We start from the raw sequence: 18,485 nt of genomic DNA, 5'->3' as shown, positions 1-18,485 counted from the left end.
ATCAAAATTTCCCTCACTTCTTAAAAAAACGGCCAGGAAGCACGAAGATTGTGAAAAAATCTAACCAATCATTCGGAACCATACTAGTAAATTTTTCAGGAAATTTTGAACTCTTACAAGCTCATTGAGTTTTTATATTGGCACCAGAAAATTTCAAATTGTTCTCAGCATTATATTGACTACAATAAAAATACTTCCATTTTCAATTAAAAATAGTTTTTTAAAATTTATTAGCAAAAAAATTCTTCAGCTTGATAGTTTTAACAAACTCCAACAAATTCAATTTTTTCGTTCTGATGACAGTTAAATTTTTCATTTTTTTAGGTTCTTTTTTTCAAACTCCACACTACAAATGAGTAAATCTAACGCAAAATACTGCAGTTCAGAAATAAATTAAATAAATTGGTAGGTAGGCAAGTACGTAGGCATCTTTCGCGCCTGCCTAATATGTGAAAATCAATTTTCAACTCAGTTTTTTTTCGGCAATGTTCAAAAAATTTTACTGTTTCATTTTTTATATATATATTTGAAACATTATTATTACATTTAATTATTATGGGATTTGGTTTTTAATTATTTTAAGGAAAACTGAACTTGTTTTCACAAAAAAAATGTGTAATTTTCACAGAAACTGTACATTTTTTGAGTAAATTTTTAAATTAAAAAAAAAAGTTCTGCGAGTTTTCTTTTTAATTCCAGAAAACTCTCAAAATATTTTAACCCTTACACAAAGTTCACAAATAGAGATGCCAAAATTTTTATTCGCTTTGATTTTTTTCCATCTTCAAAAACTTCGCATTGATTTACATTGAGCTTTTTTTTAATTTTCCATACAAATGACAAAACTGAGCCATCAAATATTTTTCGCGTTTTCGCAAAATCCCTTCAAATTGTATTTTTGTCTGTACATAATTGCTAGATGAAAATTCTTCACTTTCAAATTGTTAACAAATTCAAACCAATTGTTTTTTTTAAGTTGAAGCGAATCTTTTTAATGGATCTTGTACCTTTTTCTATTTGTATGAATAGAAAAAGGTGCCTGTCATGGGAACCTCAATTTTCAATACATTTTTTTAAAAAAAATTTTACTGTTTCACCACCTTAGTATATTTGAAACATAAGAATTATGTTTAGTCCTGCCCCTCATTCCAATTCCTTTGCATAATTCTTCCGTTCCCTTTCTCTTTTCCCCCTCTCTACGGGTCATTTTCATGCTCGGTCACCGTGGTGAAGGTCATTGTAGTTGTGAATTGAAAAGAGTGAGTGTGTCCCCCTCTTTTGACAAGTACGACCACTGCTTTGCGGACAAGTTCTCCTCTATTTTCCCTCACTCGATTCACACAGTTCTAAGAGGAATAGAGAAAGAGCAAACATGTCGAAATGTTCGGTTTTATGTCTTTTTTACGACTTTTTAGATTTGTATTTCTTGTTAATATTGTATTAGTGAATTTGTTATAGCTTTATTGGAGAAATCTTTTCCGAGAAACCAATGGTTTTGAGAACTTTTTAATTTTTTTTTGTTTCTAGTGAAATTCGACCCATAACGGAAGGAATCAAAATAAGAAAAAATATTGGTTTATATTACAATATTGAAGCACACTTTAAAATTTTTAAAGGATTTGCTAATAGTGTGAGCGATAAAAACTTTTTTGTCTCTTTTTTCACTAGAACAGTAAATAAAAAATTTACATTTATTCTAAACCTCTGTTTCAAGTATGCCGTATATTCAGAAAAATAAAACATTAAAAATTGGACAGTTTTGAAAAAATTTAAATAATTAATTTTAGGATATATCAATAAATTCTAATTTTTTAATATAATTTAAAAAATATTACTGTTGCAATATTATGTTAAAGGAAAATCCAAAAAAAAAGTGATTACTCACTCCATACTACTAGAACATGTTGAATAAAAATTATTGCACAAGAAAATTGAAAAAAAAAAATCTTATGTTTCAGAGTGTCGACAAATATTGATGAGAAAGTATTTAAATGATTTGTCGACTTCAAATGACACAAAAAATTCAGGCTAGGACTAGATTCACATATTTGTAAAATACTGTCAAAAAATCTCTATATTTTTGTATTGTTTGGGGGAAAACCCGGGAACGTTCAATTTTTTTTGAACATGAAATTATGGGGGAAACATCAGTTTTGCGTTTTTTAATTTGTGAATTACTACAAAAAAAGTTTTTTTTTTAAGTTTTATAATAATCAAATTGTTTACTGTTTCTAATTTTTACTTTAGCATAACTGGTTTGAAGCAATTAATTGAATGTTTTTTTCCTGGTATCTAGCAGTTAAATTAAAGAGAGTTTTCCATAAGTTTTTCAAATTTCAAACGACTACATGGTTTTTGTTTTTTATTTGTTTCTTATTCACTCTCCTCCCACAATTTTATTTTCAAAAAAAATTTTGAACTTTCCCGGTTTTTATAATAGAATACAACTAAATATGGAGATTTTTGACAGTATTTTACATTGAGGTTTAACGAAAAAAAACTATAAATCTAGTCCCAGACCCCCTAGGTTATGCATAGTTTTGCCTGCTTTTTTTCAATTATAGGTGGTCATTCTTTTCTCTTTCTTTACATTTTATTTTATTCTACAGAGACAAATTAGTGATATTAAAGAAGAAAATATTACGAATGTTTTTTGTTTTTTCAACGTATTTGAGAATTAGGCAACCAAAGAAAAACTGCATCAATATTACTAACATTTATTTCATTTTATTGTTATTCTAGAAACAGTACAAAATTGAAAAGTTCGAAAAAATTTAAAATAGACTGCATTGAGCCAACGCGGGCTCTAACAGAGAAATTAAACAATAAAAACAAAATCGGCACTCGGATAGAAACATTTGGAATTTAAAAAAAGAAAAAAGTGTGCTTCAATGCCATAATAAGATCTCCTCTTTTAATATTAGATTATTGTTGTATTTTCGTTCAATTTAAATTGTTTCGGTATAATTGTACCAATCGGTTAACTACTTTCTCATCAAAATTTGTCGACACTCTGAAACAGAAGATTTTTTTCCAATTTTTTTTCCAATCTAGAATTTATTCCACGAGAAGTAATTTTTTTGACTTTTTTTTTTATAAAACAAAATACTGCAACGGTAATATTTTCAAATAATTTTTTAAAAATTGGACTTTATTAAATAAATATATCCCAAAAAATAACCGAAACAATAATCTGATATTAAAAGAGGAGAGATCAATTATTAAAGAGTAATAATTAAAGAGATCTTATTATATTGAAGCACACTTTTTTTATTTTTTTTTAAATTTCAAATGTTTGTATCCGAGTGCAGATTTTGTTTTTAGTGTTTAATTCCTCTGTTAGAGCCAGCGTTGGCTCAATTCAGTTCATTTTAATTTTTTTTGAATTTTCAAGTTTTTTACTGTTTCTAGAATTACAGTAAAATAGAATAAATTTCAATAGAGTTGATGAAAGTTTTCATTGTACTTCCGTAATTCTCAAGTACGTTTAAGAAAACTGCATTCGTAGTACTTTTCTTCTATGATTTCACTAATATGTCTCTGTAAAACGAATTAACATAGAATTTCCCTCATTCAGTAATTTTTGGTTGCAAAATGGCAAGACGACAATTTTCAGCAATATTTATTCAGAAAAAAACATTTTTAAAAACAAACCCAAGGCGTAAATCAAATTTTTAAAAATCCGATAAATCTTAAAACAACGATGAAACAGTACTTTTTATCTTTGTTCTAAAGGATTCTCATTAATTTTCGTGGTTATTTTTAAAGAACTGTCTTGTTTTCATTGTTTTTTATAATTGATGATTTTCAAAAAAAAAACTCATTTTTAATTTTAAAGCCAAAAACATTTAAAATTTGCTGAAATTTCTACACTTCAAAAACCAAACAATTCGAAAGTTTCATAAAATGTGAATTTTTAAGCTAATTGAATCATTTAACTGCTAACAAATTTAAATAAAAATGATGAGTCTCCCAGTTTTCAAATAATTTTTTGAAATTTTTTCACTTTTTTTTTTTGGAATTCGTTCAGAAAAATTCTACAATTTTCTTTTTTAGCAAAAATTTGAAGACTAAGTTTCTATAAAACGCTCAAAAACAACGACATTAATTCACCAAAATATTAGCTTAAATTTAAAAACTAATAGAAACATGATACGCTTTTAAAAGTTTTACTATAACAAAATTAAATGTTTCATAGAAAATTTTTTTCTTTCTAATTTCTTTTGATTAAATTTATTAAACTTTCAGTAATATTCAAAAACTAATTGAAACAGTCGATTTTTCAAAATCCATTGTCGTGCATTATTGGAATAACCCGGTTAAATACGGAATCGATTTTCTTTTAACTTGAAACTGCAATTTTTTACTGAAACTGAGATTTTTTATTTGGAGGAAATTCATTCGAGTAAATATTTAATTTTCAGTCAAAAAATGAAAGTCTCTGAATAGAAATTAATATAAACTTTTAAACTTTGTTTATTTACATTTAAAAAAAGCACTTCCACAATTAGCTAATTGAAACATTTAATTTCACAAAAAAAACCAACTTTCGAGAGAACTAGTGAAATAACATTGAATGTAGTTAAAGAAACAAATTGAAACAGAATTTTGTCGATATTTTTTAAAAATATTTCTATATCAAAATTTGCTTAGTTAAATTGTCTCATAAAAGCAGGATCGACATTAATTGTAATTGTTATGAATTGAAATTATGAATTTTTCAAAACAGTAATTTTTTTTTCTAATTTTTCATCCAACAGTACTGAGCCTCGCATACCCCGGCCTTAACAAACAAGCCGTTTCCTTTTCATATTTTCTTTCAAACACCCATAACCATATAGATATATATTTTCTTCATTCAGAATGCCTCTTTCAACTTTTGGCAATACGGAATGAGTGTCTTTTTCTTTTTTCAAATAATTTTCAGAAATTGTTTTAAATTTACACTCAAAATATGGTGAAGACTCATTGAATAATATTGGAATTCGTTCAGAAAAAGTTATACAATTTTTTAATTTAAACATTCGCGGGGTCTGAACATTGCTTGAAGTTTCTAGAAAAGTCAGAAAAATTATGAAACTAGTTCACCAAAATATTATTTTTAATCTTAAAAACTGATCGAAACATGATTCGGTTTTATAATTTTTATGACTATTATAATCAAATGTTTCATAAATATAACACTTTTCTGAAGACATCGTGTTTTTTTTAAATAATAAAATTTCAATGGATTCATTTAATTTTCAGAAACATTTAAAAACTAATTGAAACGGTCGATTTTTCAACATAAAAAAGTATGCATCACCCGGACAAATACGGAATCGCTTTTCTTTTTACTTGAAACTGTAATTTTTTACTCACTATCAAGTTGGGATTTTTTAATTTGAAGGAATTCATCTACTTTCAGTAAATATTGAGTTTTTCAGTCAAAAATCAATGAAAACTTCTAAAAATTACCTTTCAAAATAAACTCTTATAAGATAGAGCTCTTGTATACATGAGATAATTCAAAAATTTAATTTGACAGAGAACAAGTGCGAAACTAATGAATAAAATTGAATGTAGTTAAAGAAACAAGTTGAAACAGTATTTTTTCGGAATTTTTCTGTATCAAAATTCAAATATTTTTAAAGCATCCTAAAAAAAAAAAGATCAGAATTAATTTTAATTTTTATGAAGAAAAAATATGAATTTTTTGAAACGGTAAATTTTTTCTTTGAGTTTTTTTTTCAAAATTTCTCCACAGCAGTACTAAGCCTCCGTCTACGCTTCTGGCCTTAACAAATAAGCCTATTCCTTTCATATTTTCTTCCAAACACCCATAACCATACAAATATATAAATATTCCCTATTCAGAATGCCCCTATCACCACTTTACAATACGAAATGACCGTCTCTTCCCCGTCTCCTTCAATTCCTGGTCCACTACCCAAAGCTGAAAGGGCTTTAGCGTGGTCTGTCTGGATATTTCACTCGCTTTTTGCATTTGTAATAGCATATTGGGTCTCGAATGGAAAAGCAAAGGGATGGATTAAACATTGGATGCAGGATAGTTGGTGGGTTTTTGAAAAAAGTTTTGAAAAAAAATTACAGTTTCTTGGAAAAAGATATATAATTTGGAAAAGTTTATGGAATATTGACTCGGTGAAAACATAACGAAATCTATGAAAATTCATATAAAAACCTGCAGTTTTTGGCAAAAAAGGGTCCTGGCACGAGAGAAAGTTTTTGCAGCTACAGTACCCCTGGGTTTCGTCGTCGAAAATTTCAATTTATCTGTTTTTTCAGGAAAAATCGCTAATTAACAATTTTTAATTCAAAAAATATCGAGATAAAATGTAAAGTTTCGGGAAAAATTGAGAAATGACCGAAAAAATGTTCGAAAATTTCGATTTTTTACGAAATTTCGAGAAAAAAAAAATCGAAAATCGGACTCTTTTTTGTTGTTTTTTTCTACAATTCCAATTTTTATCTAGTTTGTGCTTCGAAAACTGGGAAAATTAATGAAAAAACTACAGTACCCACAGGTACGGTAGCTGGAAAGTTTCGATCGTGTCGAGACCATTTTGGCACTGTGGCCTAGCGAAAACTCGGCCACCGTTTTAAAAACAATTTAAATTTGCAATTTCAGCTATGTCTCCGGTGCAAAAATGGATTTATCCGATGCGGAATGGGCTTATTATCGGCAAACCGTGTGGCATCTTCTTCTCGATTATTCGGCCCATAGCTTAGGGTTTGTTTGAACGAAGAATATTATAGAAACGTGGAAAAATGAGACATTTTGCCATATCTTGGGTCTCGCCACGACTGTTTTCTCTATTTCTATGCAAAAGCGGCTCGACACGAGCTACAGTAACGATACAGATTTACTCAGGTGGGTCTCGGCGCGCACAAAAAAGTTTATGGTAGTTTTTATCGATTTTTGTAGTTTTTTTTCATTTTTCTTCAAAAATGTCGACTTTCCCGCTTATCGGCCGGCAAAAATGATAGAAAACTGATTTAAAGCCATTTTAGTGGAAAAATCTACTATAAACCTACTTGCGCGCCGAGACCCATCTGAATAATGCCGTGCGCCTTTAAAAAGCTTCAAATTCCAGAATATTCATCTCAAAACGATTTCTTCCATGTTCCACGATCTCAAATTATGCCTTTATCGCCATCGGTTTCTTGCTCCAAATTCACATGAGCAGGTTTATATTCTAAAAATCTCTGAAAATTCATTCAAATTCCCCAAAAATTTCCAGTTTCCAATGCATTTTCGTCCTCTACTCATTCTCGGTGCTCGTCATCGTTGCCACGTGGCTCACAGGCGGCTCCAAATGGACTCCGTGGCTCCTGTGCATCGTCTTCATCGTCCGAGCCACACAAATCGTCCCATTCTCGTCTGGAACTCACATTTTCTATCGAGAATTCAACATTTATCTGTACGGATCTATTAAAATACTCAATTTGGCCCTTTTTCTATGCGATCTGAAACCTGGAAAATCAGATTTTTCAAAGATTATGGCAGATAGCCTGATCTATTTCTCCTATCTCCCCTACTCCATGACACTTATTGTACGATTTGAGGATTTTATTCAGCAATTCGAGACGTGGCAAAAGACAACTGAAATTTGCTGGAATTCTGTGAAATGTGCACTTTGGTTTGGTTTTCGACTGGTTTTTTGGTTTGGATTTATCGAATTGATTTTGCATTTTATACATGTTCAGGCACTTTTCAATTCACCAGATTCCCTAGTTAATAGTCTAAATTCTTATGAAGGTTTGTTCAGAAAAACCTTTTTTTTTCCTCAATTTTTTTTAAGTTTCAGTTTCTGCAATTGCCTACGTGGCTGGCCAACTATTCCATGTGAAATACGTGGTCATTTTCGGAGTTCCTGCATTTTTCGCGGCTCTGGATGGTTTTCGACCTCCGCCACCACCTATCTGCATTTCCAGAGTGTCGCTTTATTCCAGAATGTGGAGATTTTTCGATAATGGACTCTATCAATTCTTAAAGTATCAGGTCTATATCCCAGCTATGCGAAAACCGTTGCCTCTATTTTGGTCCATTTTGAGAAGTCTTGGGGCTCTGTGTGCAGTTTTTGGTGTTGTTCTAGCTTGGCATGGAACTCGAAGGCACTTCATCTTTTGGGTAACATTATCAGCAACCGAATTGATAGTAGAGCGGATAGGATGGCAAATTTGGAAAATTCCCAAGGTTCAGCGAATCAGGAAACGTCTCGGGGAACACTGCTGCAGAAGAATTATGGCAACACTCATGCTTCTCACTGTAACACCAGGAATTTTCGGAGTTTTCTTCTTTCTTGGACAGGAAGGTGTTGGCGAGACGATATCTCAAAACGTGGTCGTGCAAGGAGTATTAGATGTATTTTCAATTAATATAAGTATTTTCCCATTAACTGCCGGGTTTGCATTTCTGCATATTTTGACTCTGGGTTATTTCTTTAATAATGTTTGCCTCGATCTTGAATTCTACCAAAAACACAAGAAAATGGTTTAAAACTTGTATTGTTTGACAAATAAAGAAATTATTTTTGAAAGTAACATTTATTTTCGGGATACTAGCAACAAAAAATAACATAACATCCCGTAAACAATCAGACTTATCCTCCCTTCTTCTTGGACACTCCGACGGTGCGTCCCTTGCGTCCGGTGGTCTTGGTGTGCTGTCCTCTGACGCGAAGTCCCCAGTAATGTCTGAGTCCTCTGTGGAGACGGATCTTCTTCATGCGCTCAAGATCCTCACGGAGCTTGTTGTCGACGGCGGTGGAGAGGAGCTGAAAACATATGTCTATAAGAATTATAGTCAAAATTTGCTACTCTCAAAATAATTAAACTGGGTGGCCTGTATACAGATTTAAAAAAAAAACAGGCCTAATTTTCACTCCAGTTGTATAATTTTAAGTGATTTTTTTTAGACGAAACAACTAACCTGTCCAGTCTTTCCGTCCTTGATGTCCTTTTGTCTGTTAAGGAACCAATTTGGGATTTTGTATTGAGATGGGTTTTGCATGATGGTGACAATCTTGTCGAAGTCCTCCTCAGTGAGCTCTCCGGCGCGCTTGTTGACATCAACGTCAGCTTTGCGGCAGCAGACGAAGGCGAAACGACGACCAACTCCCTGAAAACGATAAAAATTAAAAATATCAAACATTTAAAAAACAAACCTTGATGGCGGTCAAGGCGTATGGAACCTTGCGGTTACCATCGATGTTGGTGTTCATCACACGATGAATGTGCTGGAATTTCTCCGGAATGATCAACGACATCTTGTCGTGATTTTATGACCCTGAAAAATAAAAAATTTAGTGAGATGCACGAGTGAAAAGCGCGGATATTCAAAAAAAATAAAAAATTTGCGACGAAAAATTACCAAAAAACATTATTATTAAGCACTTTCAGCTGAATAATAAGTTAAAATTGACCTGTAAATGCCTAAAAAATGATACAATATTCACAAAACTAGTAAATTCGATAATTTTCAAATATTAAAATTCGAGTTTCGGCATGTTTTCAGCGAATTTGTCGAGTAACAAAGCTTTGAATGTTTAAAAATCGATAAAACAAATTATCCTGAATTTTTCAAAAACAAATTTTGAAGAAAAATCGCGAAAATTGGTAAAGTTTCAACGGAAAAAGCCAAAAAAATTTAGGGAAAAGAAATAAATTCCGAAGAGAGACGAAAGGAGAGAGGACGAGCGGTGCGAAACCCAGCCGCGAAACTGCACGCGCCTTTGAATCGTCTCGAGACCTTGCAGTCCGAATTAAAGTTTTTCGTGATTTCTGACAGATTTCGGTGAATTAAATTAATATTTTTGCTGAAATTGAGTAGAGGGATTTTTTTCACATCGAAAAAGTGGTAAAACTTTACAAAAATCGCTGAAAATAGCAATAAAAACTGCAAAAACACTGTCCCGCTCTGCCAGTTCGAAGGTACGGTAACACTCGTTTTGCGTGTGTCCACTATCGGCACTGTCGGCGTGTGCGGTGCCCACGACAGCAGATTCTGTCTCTCCCCCGTCTATCTTCTCTCCATTTATATTATCCGAAAGGCAACACTCCTTGTGTCTCTCTGTGTTCACTTCTTCCAGTGTGCTGAGAAGATCAACGTACCATCATGGGAAGTAAGTATTCTTTTTTATTTGTTTCAACTAAAAAGTAATCTAGACATTCAGAATTTATCGTAACGCGTAGCTGCTTTATTTGAAAATTCTCAATTTAAAAATTCCTCCAATCAAACTGAATGCCCTTTTCTTGCGAATTTTCTAGTGTGCGATTTGCTACGTGGAAGAATTTCCTCTATTTTTCATAAATTTTAAGGAGAACACCGCATTTTCTGCAATGTAACTTTAAAATTCTTCTCACATTGCCTTACTACGGATTTTGTTTCATTTTTAAATGTAGAATTTCTTGAATTTTGTCTAAATCGGAGAGAAACAGGTGCGAGTCGATAATTTTGCAGTCCGGCGGGCGGCAAACAAAGGTGTGGTGCACCCGAGAGGATTATCGATTTTTGTAGTTCGCCATCCTAATTAATATTGTTTTTTTCAGTTAAATTCCTTGAATTCGTGAAGCCATTCTGCGGCTTCGTGCCGGAGGTGTCGAAGCCGGAGCGTAAGATCCAGTTCCGTGAGAAGATGCTCTGGACGGCCATCACCCTCTTCGTGTTCCTCGTATGTTGCCAAATCCCACTCTTCGGAATCATGTCCACCGACTCGGCCGATCCATTCTACTGGCTTCGTGTTATTATGGCTTCCAACCGTGGTACTCTTATGGAGCTCGGAATCTCGCCAATCGTCACTTCTGGACTTATCATGCAACTTCTCGCCGGAGCCAAGATCATCGAAGTCGGAGACACACCAAAGGACCGTGCTCTTTTCAACGGAGCCCAGAAATGTAAGCCGAAAAGTGTGTGTTTTCAATCTCTAATTTTTGAACTTTTCAGTGTTCGGTATGGTCATCACTGTTGGACAAGCTATTGTCTACGTCATGTCCGGACTCTACGGAGAGCCATCGGAAATCGGAGCTGGAATCTGTCTCCTTATCGTCGTCCAACTCGTTATTGCCGGTCTCATCGTCCTCCTTCTCGACGAGCTTCTCCAAAAGGGATATGGTCTCGGATCCGGAATTTCTCTCTTCATTGCCACCAACATCTGTGAAACCATTGTCTGGAAGGCATTCTCCCCGGCAACAATGAACACCGGACGTGGAACCGAGTTCGAAGGAGCCGTCATTGCTCTTTTCCATCTTCTTGCCACCCGCTCCGACAAGGTCCGTGCCCTTCGTGAGGCTTTCTACCGTCAAAACCTTCCAAACTTGATGAACTTGATGGCTACTTTCCTCGTTTTTGCGGTGGTTATCTACTTCCAAGGATTCCGTGTCGACCTCCCAATCAAGTCTGCCCGCTACCGTGGACAATACAGCAGCTACCCAATCAAGCTCTTCTACACCTCCAACATTCCAATCATCCTTCAATCTGCTCTCGTCTCCAACCTCTACGTTATCTCTCAGGTTTGTTGCATCTCAGTAGTACCGTTAGATGTTTATCTTTCTCTAGAGGGTCAAGTTGGCCGAGAAATTTTTTGAGTTCATTCTCAAGTCTGATGGAAAATGTTTATTTTTCAGATGCTCGCCGGAAAGTTCGGAGGAAACTTCTTCATCAACCTTCTCGGTACCTGGTCCGATAACACCGGATACAGAAGCTACCCAACTGGAGGACTCTGCTACTATCTTTCACCACCAGAGTCTCTTGGACACATCTTCGAAGACCCAATCCACTGCATCATCTACATCGTCTTCATGCTCGGATCTTGCGCATTCTTCTCCAAGACCTGGATCGATGTGTCCGGATCTTCTGCCAAGGATGTTGCCAAGCAACTCAAGGAGCAACAGATGGTCATGCGTGGTCATCGTGAGAAGTCCATGATTCACGAGCTCAACCGTTACATCCCAACTGCCGCCGCCTTCGGAGGACTCTGCATTGGAGCTCTTTCCGTCACCGCCGACTTCATGGGAGCTATCGGATCCGGAACCGGAATCCTTCTCGCCGTCACGATCATCTACCAATACTTCGAGATCTTCGTCAAGGAGCAACAAGAGATGGGAGGAGTTTCCGCCATGTTCTTCTAAGCATCGACCTATTATGTTTATATTTATTGTCTCCTTTTCGTTTTGGTGGTTTGTCCAAACGGCTCATCACCTCACTCGGGTCACCCTCTCTTCAATTCTCTAATTGCCCCCCACAGAAAATAATTTCTTATATATTAAAAATTATATATATCTTTTTTTTTCTTGTTTTTTCCACTTCCCAGTTTTTTTTGTTTTACCTCCACCCTCTCCCCTAATACTAGAGTTTGTTGTCTTTAATTTATTTTTCTTCTCCAAAAAACGATCAATCTTCGATCCCAAATAAAAATAAATTTTAAGATCTTTGTAATAGTTGACTCTCATTCCTTTTCCAGATAATAGAATCTCATTGCATATGTGAGCAGGCAGAAAGGAAAAGGGAGACTGCAATTAGCGATGGACAATTTGTGCAGAAGGGACAAATGAGAGGAGGAGGAGGAGCATCCATTTTCTCCGTTTATTCACACTTGACAGAAATAGCAGCTGAGATTTGTATTAGTCGGACAATCAGCACTTTGGTTTCCGCTTTTTTTTTTTAGAAATTCGACGGAAAAAGAGCTGCCTGCTCATCATATTTGCCCCATTTTTCTGTTTTTTCGAATAAAATTGAAAACTTCAAGAACAAATCGCCGGAGGGCATGCATGTCTCATTTCCATGCATGGAAATGAGTCATTCTTATAGACATATATAAGTGCCCCCAATTTTTCTTTAATAATATGTTTGAATTTCATTTTCTCCTTGCATTTTCATAGAAATTGCCGGAATTTATTGCAATTTTCGTCTGGAAATTGCGATTTTCGATTTTTTTTTTTCAACAGAGCGCGTTTGCGGAGTCTTATTTTCAATTTTTCAGCGAACTTTGCAAAATTCGCTTGAAAATCCGATTTTCAATTGAATTTCGATAAGGAAAAGCGCAACAAACACCCAAAAATCTATCTTTATCGTTTTATTTGTTGAAAAAGTTTCGAAAAATGCTTGGAAATCGAGCATTTTCATTTTAAACATCAAAGTTCATTAGGGCGCGTTTGCTGAGCGAAAAATTAGAAATCTAGATTTTAAAGTTCAAAACTTTAGAAATCGAATTAAAATTAATTAAACTTTCACCCACATTTAATTTAAAAAAAAAACATATTTTCACTCACTTCCTTTAATAAATTACACCCTTTCATTCATCCCTTCTGGCTAGCCGGGGGCTCGAAGAGCAAAATATTACTTTTTTGTTTGAAAAGAATTTTCGAAGTCTTTTTTGTTTTCTTGGCTTCCTCACTCCCTCTCTGAAAACAAAATAGTGAAAAAATTGTAGTGATCTACTCAGAAAATACAAATCTTGTTCTGCTAGAGGATTATATTATAGACAACTTATTGTATTTTTGCTATTTTTTTTTAAGATACAAATGAACTGTGCACTTTTACGCCCCGGACAGAACCAGATTGATCGTGGCCGCTGAAAAAATAATTCGGTGGCCTAGTTTTTTTAACACGGCCAAGTAGAAAATTTGTGAGGAAAAGTTCTTACTTGTAATTACCCTATTAACTGTAATTAACTAATGTAATTGACTAATTAACTAATTGTAAAATGATACGAATTTACACATAAAGTTTTTGAAACAGAAAATTTTTTTCAAAAAAAAAAATTTTTTTTAATTTTATTTTAGAGGTGCTGAAAAGTAGCAAATCTAGCAGAAATGCTCCCCGAGCCCATCTTCCTGTTTTCCTACGTGCATTCTCAACATTTGAATAATTGTTTGTTACCCCTAACGGAAATTTGAACGGAAACAAGGCGTATTATTCCAATTTTCTTGGAAATCGGGCTGTGTTTCCAAAAAAGTTGTTTACTCATCTATTTAAATAGTTCCATTTTCAGTCATTTTCAGACCCTAATCTACTTCCATTCAGCTGATTGTTTGTTCTTTTTTCTTCTTTTTTTCTTGGAACTACCCTTAAAAATAAAATAAAAAATCTTTGAAACAGTATTTTTAATTTGGAAAAAAATTTCAAAATTTGATTTTTTCTGGAAACTACAGTAGAGAAGAAGTCCAGTAGAGCTTTGATGCAAAATGCAAAATTTTAGAATTTTTTGTGAAAAAAGATGGAACTCACAAAGTTTTCTGTGCCAGATTTTGGAAAATTTGGATTATTTTTGGTCGATATTTTGAAACTTAACGTTAAAGAATTATCAAAAAATCAATTTTTTTTTAATTAAAAATGTTCAAACGTTTAGAAGATCAATATCAGAAATAACCATTTTACAAAATAATATAATATATTAACGAAACAGTAATTTTGTTTTCGATTTTTTCTCAAAATTCATCAGAATTTAGTTGTCTTCATATAAAATTGTAAAAACTTATTGTACCAAACCTTTAAGCTTTATTTATGAAACAGTGATTTTAATTTTTTTGATTCAAAATTTTAGTAAATTCTCACTTCAGAATACATTTCTAGCATTTTTCTTTTTAAAATTGGACTGCGATTTTTATACGAATGTTTTAGTGCAAGCAATCGGAATTTATACTAAAAATTTAATAAAAAATCTTTGAAACAGTATTTTTAATTTGAAAAAAAATTTAAAAATTTGATTTTTTCTGGAAATTTCAATTGTCTATCGATAGTTGTCTATATAAAAATTATTTTTTCGAAATTAAAAATTCATCAGTAGTTTTTAAAATTCAATATTAAGCGAATTGAGTTCACAATTAGCATCAGAAATAATCATTTTTCAAAATAATTTACTATATTAACGAAACAGTAATTTTGTTTTCAATTATTTCTTAAAATTCATGAGAATTTAGTTGTCTTCAAGTAAAATTCTAAAATTTTCTTGTACCAAATCCGTTGAGATTCATGAAACAGTGATTTTAATTTTATTTTTTTAATTCAAAATTTTAGTAAATTCTCAATTTAGAAGACATTTCTAGCATTTTTCTTTTTAAAATTACACTGCAATTCTTATTTTTTCGTACAATACTCGATCAACGAATATCAGAATTTGTACTAAAAAAAATCATTTAAAAAAAAATAAAAATCTTTGAAACAGTATTTTCAATTTGGAAAATTTTTTTCAAAATTTTGATATTTTCTGGAAACTACAGTTGCAAATAAGCCCAGTTTAGCTCTGATGCAAAATGCAAAATTTTAGAATTTTTCGCAAAAAAAGATGGTACTCACAAAGTTTTCTGTGCCAGATTTTAGAACTTTTAGATTTTTTGGTCGATATTTTGAAATTTAACGTTGAAGGTCTATCTAAAAAACTACTTTTTTAAAATTAAAAATTTATCAGTAGTTTTTATAATTAAATTCTCAACTTTGAAAAGATGATCAGAAATAACCATTTTTAAAGATAATATAACATAATTTTTGAAAAATTTGAAAGAGCTGTAACGAAAACTTTGTTTTTTTCTGATTCACAAAATATTCTTGAAACAGTAATTTTTTTTAATTTTTTCCCTAATAAACTTTTGGCAGATTGAGAATGAAAAATAACATTTAAAAAATCTTTGTTCCATAAAAAATGGAAGCTTATCAATTTTCTTGCAAAATGCATAAAATCTGCAGGAGAAATTTGTATAACTTTGAAATTTTTTTCTCAAAATTTCCAAAAACATTAACTTTTAATTTCAACAGTTCAAACCAAATTCTTCACAAAAATGATTAAGCTTTGGCAATGAATTCATTGAAACACTCGATTTTATTTCTAGTTTTTCAAATTTTCTAAAAGATAAACTTATGATGGAAATTCCAAAAAGACCTATTCTGCAAAACACTCAATATTTGAACGTTTCGTGAAAGTTTATAACAAAGCATTTGAAATGAGGAACTCATATTTTAATTTCATGTTTCAATATTTATTCTCATCAGAAATCTGGCTAGCCAGGAAACATTTTATTTTAGCAAAACTGCATTTATAAATCGTAATACATTGGTTTTTTTACATAACTTAAAAATTTTTTAATGGAATTTGATGACTTCCAAGAATACATATTTTCGTGGGTCTAATAATACTCTTGAAACAGTAATTTTTATCTAATTGAATTTTGAATTGAATTTTTGAATTTTATTCTTTAAAAAAACTGAAAACATTCGAAAGAGCAACGAAAAAATATTACTGAGAGTTTAACAATATTTTTGAAACAGTAATTTTTGTAAAATGGCTTGCTCTTTTTTGGAAATTTTTTGGAATTGTCGTGTGAAGTGCACATTGTTCAAAATCTGTGTGAAATGTTTTAAAACGTTATTTCAATGGCTGCCTACTTCAAAGAAATTTCTGAAGGTTTGAAATTTCCTCATCGTACTGCCAAAATACATGTTTTTCGAAAGTTCTAATGATATTCTTGGAACAGTAAATAAAATTTCAATTTTTTCATATATTGAGCATTGAGATATCCAGAAATTTGTAGTTGTCTAATTTTCATTCACAACGATTTAAATATTATAATCCAGCAAAAATTATGCATTTTCCTAATTTATTGAATCAGCGCGTTTTTGGTTTTTTACAATCCTTGGCATTCTCAAAATTTTTTTTTAATTAAATACTTTCATTAATGTATCAAAACCACAGCGCACATTTATTTAACATACTAACAATATTCTTGAAACAGAAAATTATATTTTGTGTGAAATTTTTTAAAACATTATTTTAATGGCTCCCTACTCTGGAATATATAATATCCTCTAGTTAAAACAAATAAATTTCTGAATTTCTTGAAACAGTGAACAATTTTTATAGTTTCACATTTTTAAAACTACTGAAACAGTAAATGTTAGTTTTTGTCAGTTAGTTGTTAGTCAAATGTTTTCTGTATTATTATCGAAAAAATACGATCGCACAATTTTCTCATAATTTATTTTTAATCTACCTTGTTGACTAGACTCCTTCCTTCGACGAGACAGCCACAAAAAAAAACAACGGCAACAAGATTGGGGGCCGAGTCAAGTTCAACAGGTAGATCAAAAATAAATTATGAGAAATTTGTGCGATTGTATATTTCGATAATACCGTTAAAACTTTTGCAATTTAATTTTTTTTTCAATTTTCCTTCACCGAAGCACGAAGGATAGAAAACGCAGCAAATACTAATCTTATCAAACAGTAAATTTTTCAAATTTAAAATACTTTTTATTTTTAGACACTATTTTGGTTTATTGAACACAGGCACCTCCAAAACCTCCAAAATACAGCTTTTTAAAAAATACTAACAATGGATTTTTTTTAAACCAACGCTCAAATAATGTGTGTGTGAAAAATAATATCAAACTAGGGTGTACAAAAAATAATATATTTTCTGAACTTATTGAAACACTTTATCTCTAAATTTTGATTTTCCTGAATTTTAAAATCGGTTTATTATTTGTATCACTTGATAGCATAATTTTTTTGCCAAAATTACAATTTTAATTTAAAAAAAAACGATTTTTTTTGTTTATTCTTAACGATTTTCTTCAACTTTAAAACATTTTTTGCAAGTTATTATAAAAAAAGCTTGAACATATTCTTTTAGTAATAACTTAACTCATAAACTCATTGAAACATACAGATTTTTCTAGAATAAATATGAAACTTTGATTACGAATTTGATTTATTTTTTAAATTCTTTTGTTAATGTTTAATTAGCTAGTTGTGGAAAAGAAACAATGATAATCTAATTTTTGAATTTTTCACAATATTTTACGCGAAATGTGCAATTGCAGAATTTTCGGTTGCTTTGCAAACTTTGAGTTTATCTTCAAAGTTTTAAGAATTTACTAATTATATGAAACATTTTACACTAGTTTAAAAATCAAATAATCAAATGCGTTAGCCCAAAATTACCAATTTGTATTTATGAATTTATTGAAACAGTCAGATTTTGCTTCTTCTAATTTAAATTTCCTAAACAAAAACTGTTTTTGTCTGTTTTTAAAATATATTTAAAATATTTCTCTACAATTATTCAAACATAGTTCTCCCATGAAAGGACAATTGTTTAATGAAAAAAACCAGATGAATTTATGGATTTATTGAAACATTATATTTTATTTGCATTTATTTTGCAATTAAAAAAAGACAATAATAAGTTTTTGACTTAAATTCCAGAACTTAACGGTTTTTTTCTTAGTAATTGAGGACCAATTTTGAAACGTTTAACACAATACAAATTTTAAATTTCAAATTTCAAAATCAATAAATAGAACGATGGGACCAGTATTATTAAGAAAAAGAAACACAATTTATTAGCTTCTTGAAACACTTAATTTTTTTGTAGGTTTACAAACTTTTTATAGTTTCGATATTTTGAATACTAATGAATATAAACATTTGTTCAAACTGTTTTAAGTAACAATGATGAAATAGTACTTTATTTTTTGCAAAATGTTT

The 18,485-nt window shown here is 31.5% G+C and overlaps 3 protein-coding genes and 56 non-coding genes across 61 annotated transcripts; 20 read left to right on the top strand and 39 right to left on the bottom strand.

Moving 5' to 3' along the window:
- Positions 1-550: 550 nt before the first annotated feature.
- 21ur-9271 lies at positions 551-571 on the top strand. The gene has a single exon (NR_060842.1).
- Positions 572-766: 195 nt separating this feature from the next.
- Positions 767-787, top strand: 21ur-7247. Its single transcript, NR_060841.1, has one exon.
- A 190-nt stretch (positions 788-977) lies between these two features.
- Positions 978-998, top strand: 21ur-2302. Its single transcript, NR_060840.1, has one exon.
- Positions 999-1,134: 136 nt separating this feature from the next.
- Positions 1,135-1,155, top strand: 21ur-3747. Its single transcript, NR_060839.1, has one exon.
- A 376-nt stretch (positions 1,156-1,531) lies between these two features.
- Positions 1,532-1,552, bottom strand: 21ur-13363. Its single transcript, NR_060838.1, has one exon.
- Positions 1,533-1,553, bottom strand: 21ur-3290. Its single transcript, NR_060837.1, has one exon.
- Positions 1,554-1,749: 196 nt separating this feature from the next.
- 21ur-8959 lies at positions 1,750-1,770 on the top strand. The gene has a single exon (NR_060836.1).
- On the top strand, positions 1,751-1,771 carry 21ur-6509. The gene has a single exon (NR_060835.1).
- A 107-nt stretch (positions 1,772-1,878) lies between these two features.
- On the top strand, positions 1,879-1,899 carry 21ur-11226. The gene has a single exon (NR_060834.1).
- Positions 1,882-1,902, top strand: 21ur-981. Its single transcript, NR_060833.1, has one exon.
- Positions 1,903-1,995: 93 nt separating this feature from the next.
- 21ur-4489 lies at positions 1,996-2,016 on the top strand. Its single transcript, NR_060832.1, has one exon.
- On the top strand, positions 1,997-2,017 carry 21ur-8430. The gene has a single exon (NR_060831.1).
- A 253-nt stretch (positions 2,018-2,270) lies between these two features.
- On the top strand, positions 2,271-2,291 carry 21ur-7629. The gene has a single exon (NR_060830.1).
- On the top strand, positions 2,272-2,292 carry 21ur-12288. The gene has a single exon (NR_060829.1).
- A 388-nt stretch (positions 2,293-2,680) lies between these two features.
- Positions 2,681-2,701, bottom strand: 21ur-4518. The gene has a single exon (NR_060828.1).
- Positions 2,702-2,929: 228 nt separating this feature from the next.
- Positions 2,930-2,950, top strand: 21ur-7115. Its single transcript, NR_060827.1, has one exon.
- Positions 2,951-2,955: 5 nt separating this feature from the next.
- Positions 2,956-2,976, bottom strand: 21ur-3519. The gene has a single exon (NR_060826.1).
- Positions 2,977-3,050: 74 nt separating this feature from the next.
- Positions 3,051-3,071, bottom strand: 21ur-11436. Its single transcript, NR_060825.1, has one exon.
- A 126-nt stretch (positions 3,072-3,197) lies between these two features.
- 21ur-12889 lies at positions 3,198-3,218 on the bottom strand. The gene has a single exon (NR_060824.1).
- Positions 3,219-3,448: 230 nt separating this feature from the next.
- Positions 3,449-3,469, top strand: 21ur-1094. The gene has a single exon (NR_060823.1).
- A 176-nt stretch (positions 3,470-3,645) lies between these two features.
- 21ur-7181 lies at positions 3,646-3,666 on the bottom strand. The gene has a single exon (NR_060822.1).
- Positions 3,667-4,083: 417 nt separating this feature from the next.
- On the bottom strand, positions 4,084-4,104 carry 21ur-832. Its single transcript, NR_060821.1, has one exon.
- On the bottom strand, positions 4,088-4,108 carry 21ur-4338. The gene has a single exon (NR_060820.1).
- A 98-nt stretch (positions 4,109-4,206) lies between these two features.
- On the bottom strand, positions 4,207-4,227 carry 21ur-3772. The gene has a single exon (NR_060819.1).
- A 62-nt stretch (positions 4,228-4,289) lies between these two features.
- 21ur-4463 lies at positions 4,290-4,310 on the bottom strand. Its single transcript, NR_060818.1, has one exon.
- A 227-nt stretch (positions 4,311-4,537) lies between these two features.
- Positions 4,538-4,558, bottom strand: 21ur-4146. The gene has a single exon (NR_060817.1).
- A 104-nt stretch (positions 4,559-4,662) lies between these two features.
- Positions 4,663-4,683, bottom strand: 21ur-1001. Its single transcript, NR_060816.1, has one exon.
- Positions 4,684-5,058: 375 nt separating this feature from the next.
- 21ur-9564 lies at positions 5,059-5,079 on the bottom strand. The gene has a single exon (NR_060815.1).
- On the bottom strand, positions 5,062-5,082 carry 21ur-3860. Its single transcript, NR_060814.1, has one exon.
- A 123-nt stretch (positions 5,083-5,205) lies between these two features.
- On the bottom strand, positions 5,206-5,226 carry 21ur-5776. Its single transcript, NR_060813.1, has one exon.
- Positions 5,227-5,264: 38 nt separating this feature from the next.
- Positions 5,265-5,285, top strand: 21ur-12028. The gene has a single exon (NR_060812.1).
- 21ur-1990 lies at positions 5,281-5,301 on the bottom strand. The gene has a single exon (NR_060811.1).
- A 220-nt stretch (positions 5,302-5,521) lies between these two features.
- On the bottom strand, positions 5,522-5,542 carry 21ur-6425. The gene has a single exon (NR_060810.1).
- A 302-nt stretch (positions 5,543-5,844) lies between these two features.
- On the top strand, positions 5,845-8,543 carry hhat-2 (Homolog of Hedgehog AcylTransferase). 2 transcript variants are annotated; one of them, NM_001268911.4, is made up of 5 exons: positions 5,845-6,056; positions 6,632-6,733; positions 7,098-7,190; positions 7,245-7,762; positions 7,812-8,543. In NM_001268911.4, exons 1-5 carry the CDS (start codon positions 5,887-5,889, stop codon positions 8,501-8,503), a joined length of 1,575 nt encoding a protein of 524 aa, NP_001255840.1. In that variant the 5' UTR covers positions 5,845-5,886; the 3' UTR covers positions 8,504-8,543. The 2 variants fall into 2 exon arrangements, 1 of the variants encoding a protein (NP_001255840.1); NR_060808.1 differs by lacking the exon at positions 7,812-8,543 and having other exon boundaries at positions 5,887-6,056; positions 7,245-7,424; positions 7,582-7,630.
- Positions 6,138-6,158, top strand: 21ur-884. Its single transcript, NR_060809.1, has one exon.
- An 8-nt stretch (positions 8,544-8,551) lies between the features above and the next one.
- On the bottom strand, positions 8,552-9,292 carry rps-18 (Small ribosomal subunit protein uS13). Its single transcript, NM_070393.6, has 3 exons — positions 9,171-9,292; positions 8,936-9,124; positions 8,552-8,780 (listed from the first exon to the last, which is right to left on the bottom strand). Exons 1-3 carry the CDS (start codon positions 9,270-9,272, stop codon positions 8,607-8,609), a joined length of 465 nt encoding a protein of 154 aa, NP_502794.1. The 5' UTR covers positions 9,273-9,292; the 3' UTR covers positions 8,552-8,606.
- A 414-nt stretch (positions 9,293-9,706) lies between these two features.
- On the top strand, positions 9,707-12,431 carry sec-61.A (Translocon Sec61/SecY plug domain-containing protein; the record flags this gene model as incomplete). Of its 2 annotated transcripts, NM_001268909.4 has the most annotated exons (4): positions 9,707-10,127; positions 10,555-10,899; positions 10,949-11,514; positions 11,629-12,431. In NM_001268909.4, 4 exons carry the CDS (start codon positions 10,121-10,123, stop codon positions 12,130-12,132), a joined length of 1,422 nt encoding a protein of 473 aa, NP_001255838.1. The 2 variants fall into 2 exon arrangements, with proteins under 2 accessions (NP_001255838.1, NP_001255839.1); NM_001268910.3 differs by lacking the exon at positions 9,707-10,127 and having other exon boundaries at positions 10,641-10,899; positions 11,629-12,132.
- A 1,243-nt stretch (positions 12,432-13,674) lies between these two features.
- 21ur-11034 lies at positions 13,675-13,695 on the bottom strand. The gene has a single exon (NR_060807.1).
- A 645-nt stretch (positions 13,696-14,340) lies between these two features.
- Positions 14,341-14,361, bottom strand: 21ur-7769. Its single transcript, NR_060806.1, has one exon.
- A 246-nt stretch (positions 14,362-14,607) lies between these two features.
- On the bottom strand, positions 14,608-14,628 carry 21ur-7183. Its single transcript, NR_060805.1, has one exon.
- Positions 14,629-14,811: 183 nt separating this feature from the next.
- Positions 14,812-14,832, bottom strand: 21ur-6037. Its single transcript, NR_060804.1, has one exon.
- An 85-nt stretch (positions 14,833-14,917) lies between these two features.
- On the bottom strand, positions 14,918-14,938 carry 21ur-13897. Its single transcript, NR_060803.1, has one exon.
- A 551-nt stretch (positions 14,939-15,489) lies between these two features.
- Positions 15,490-15,510, bottom strand: 21ur-2595. Its single transcript, NR_060802.1, has one exon.
- Positions 15,511-16,197: 687 nt separating this feature from the next.
- On the bottom strand, positions 16,198-16,218 carry 21ur-7850. The gene has a single exon (NR_060801.1).
- A 182-nt stretch (positions 16,219-16,400) lies between these two features.
- Positions 16,401-16,421, bottom strand: 21ur-12487. The gene has a single exon (NR_060800.1).
- A 117-nt stretch (positions 16,422-16,538) lies between these two features.
- On the bottom strand, positions 16,539-16,559 carry 21ur-10410. Its single transcript, NR_060799.1, has one exon.
- Positions 16,560-16,661: 102 nt separating this feature from the next.
- On the bottom strand, positions 16,662-16,682 carry 21ur-8048. Its single transcript, NR_060798.1, has one exon.
- Positions 16,683-16,773: 91 nt separating this feature from the next.
- On the bottom strand, positions 16,774-16,794 carry 21ur-10441. Its single transcript, NR_060797.1, has one exon.
- Positions 16,795-16,818: 24 nt separating this feature from the next.
- 21ur-8855 lies at positions 16,819-16,839 on the bottom strand. The gene has a single exon (NR_060796.1).
- A 315-nt stretch (positions 16,840-17,154) lies between these two features.
- On the bottom strand, positions 17,155-17,175 carry 21ur-4823. Its single transcript, NR_060795.1, has one exon.
- A 188-nt stretch (positions 17,176-17,363) lies between these two features.
- Positions 17,364-17,384, bottom strand: 21ur-5598. The gene has a single exon (NR_060794.1).
- Positions 17,385-17,593: 209 nt separating this feature from the next.
- Positions 17,594-17,614, bottom strand: 21ur-4892. Its single transcript, NR_060793.1, has one exon.
- A 289-nt stretch (positions 17,615-17,903) lies between these two features.
- On the bottom strand, positions 17,904-17,924 carry 21ur-9068. The gene has a single exon (NR_060792.1).
- A 132-nt stretch (positions 17,925-18,056) lies between these two features.
- On the top strand, positions 18,057-18,077 carry 21ur-2420. Its single transcript, NR_060791.1, has one exon.
- On the top strand, positions 18,061-18,081 carry 21ur-1239. Its single transcript, NR_060790.1, has one exon.
- Positions 18,069-18,089, bottom strand: 21ur-4013. The gene has a single exon (NR_060789.1).
- A 201-nt stretch (positions 18,090-18,290) lies between these two features.
- 21ur-87 lies at positions 18,291-18,311 on the bottom strand. The gene has a single exon (NR_060788.1).
- Positions 18,312-18,390: 79 nt separating this feature from the next.
- 21ur-13540 lies at positions 18,391-18,411 on the bottom strand. Its single transcript, NR_060787.1, has one exon.
- 21ur-7856 lies at positions 18,395-18,415 on the bottom strand. The gene has a single exon (NR_060786.1).
- Positions 18,416-18,485: the final 70 nt, after the last annotated feature.

This window comes from Caenorhabditis elegans, chromosome IV, assembly GCF_000002985.6.
Source record: "Caenorhabditis elegans chromosome IV".
Classification (NCBI taxonomy): domain Eukaryota; kingdom Metazoa; phylum Nematoda; class Chromadorea; order Rhabditida; family Rhabditidae; genus Caenorhabditis; species Caenorhabditis elegans.
This window is presented reverse-complemented; position numbering and strand designations above follow the sequence as displayed.

Coding starts and splice junctions, on each gene's coding strand:
- rps-18 (NM_070393.6), bottom strand. CDS start 9,272: ATGTCGTTGATCATTCCGGAGAAATTCCAGCACATTCATCGTGTGATG. Junction 9,125..9,170: donor ACGCCTTGACCGCCATCAAG/GTTTGTTTTTTA, acceptor TATCGTTTTCAG/GGAGTTGGTCGTCGTTTCGC. Junction 8,781..8,935: donor AGGACGGAAAGACTGGACAG/GTTAGTTGTTTC, acceptor ATATGTTTTCAG/CTCCTCTCCACCGCCGTCGA.
- hhat-2 (NM_001268911.4), top strand. CDS start 5,887: ATGACCGTCTCTTCCCCGTCTCCTTCAATTCCTGGTCCACTACCCAAA. Junction 6,057..6,631: donor CATTGGATGCAGGATAGTTG/GTGGGTTTTTGA, acceptor TTGCAATTTCAG/CTATGTCTCCGGTGCAAAAA. Junction 7,191..7,244: donor CTCCAAATTCACATGAGCAG/GTTTATATTCTA, acceptor AAAAATTTCCAG/TTTCCAATGCATTTTCGTCC.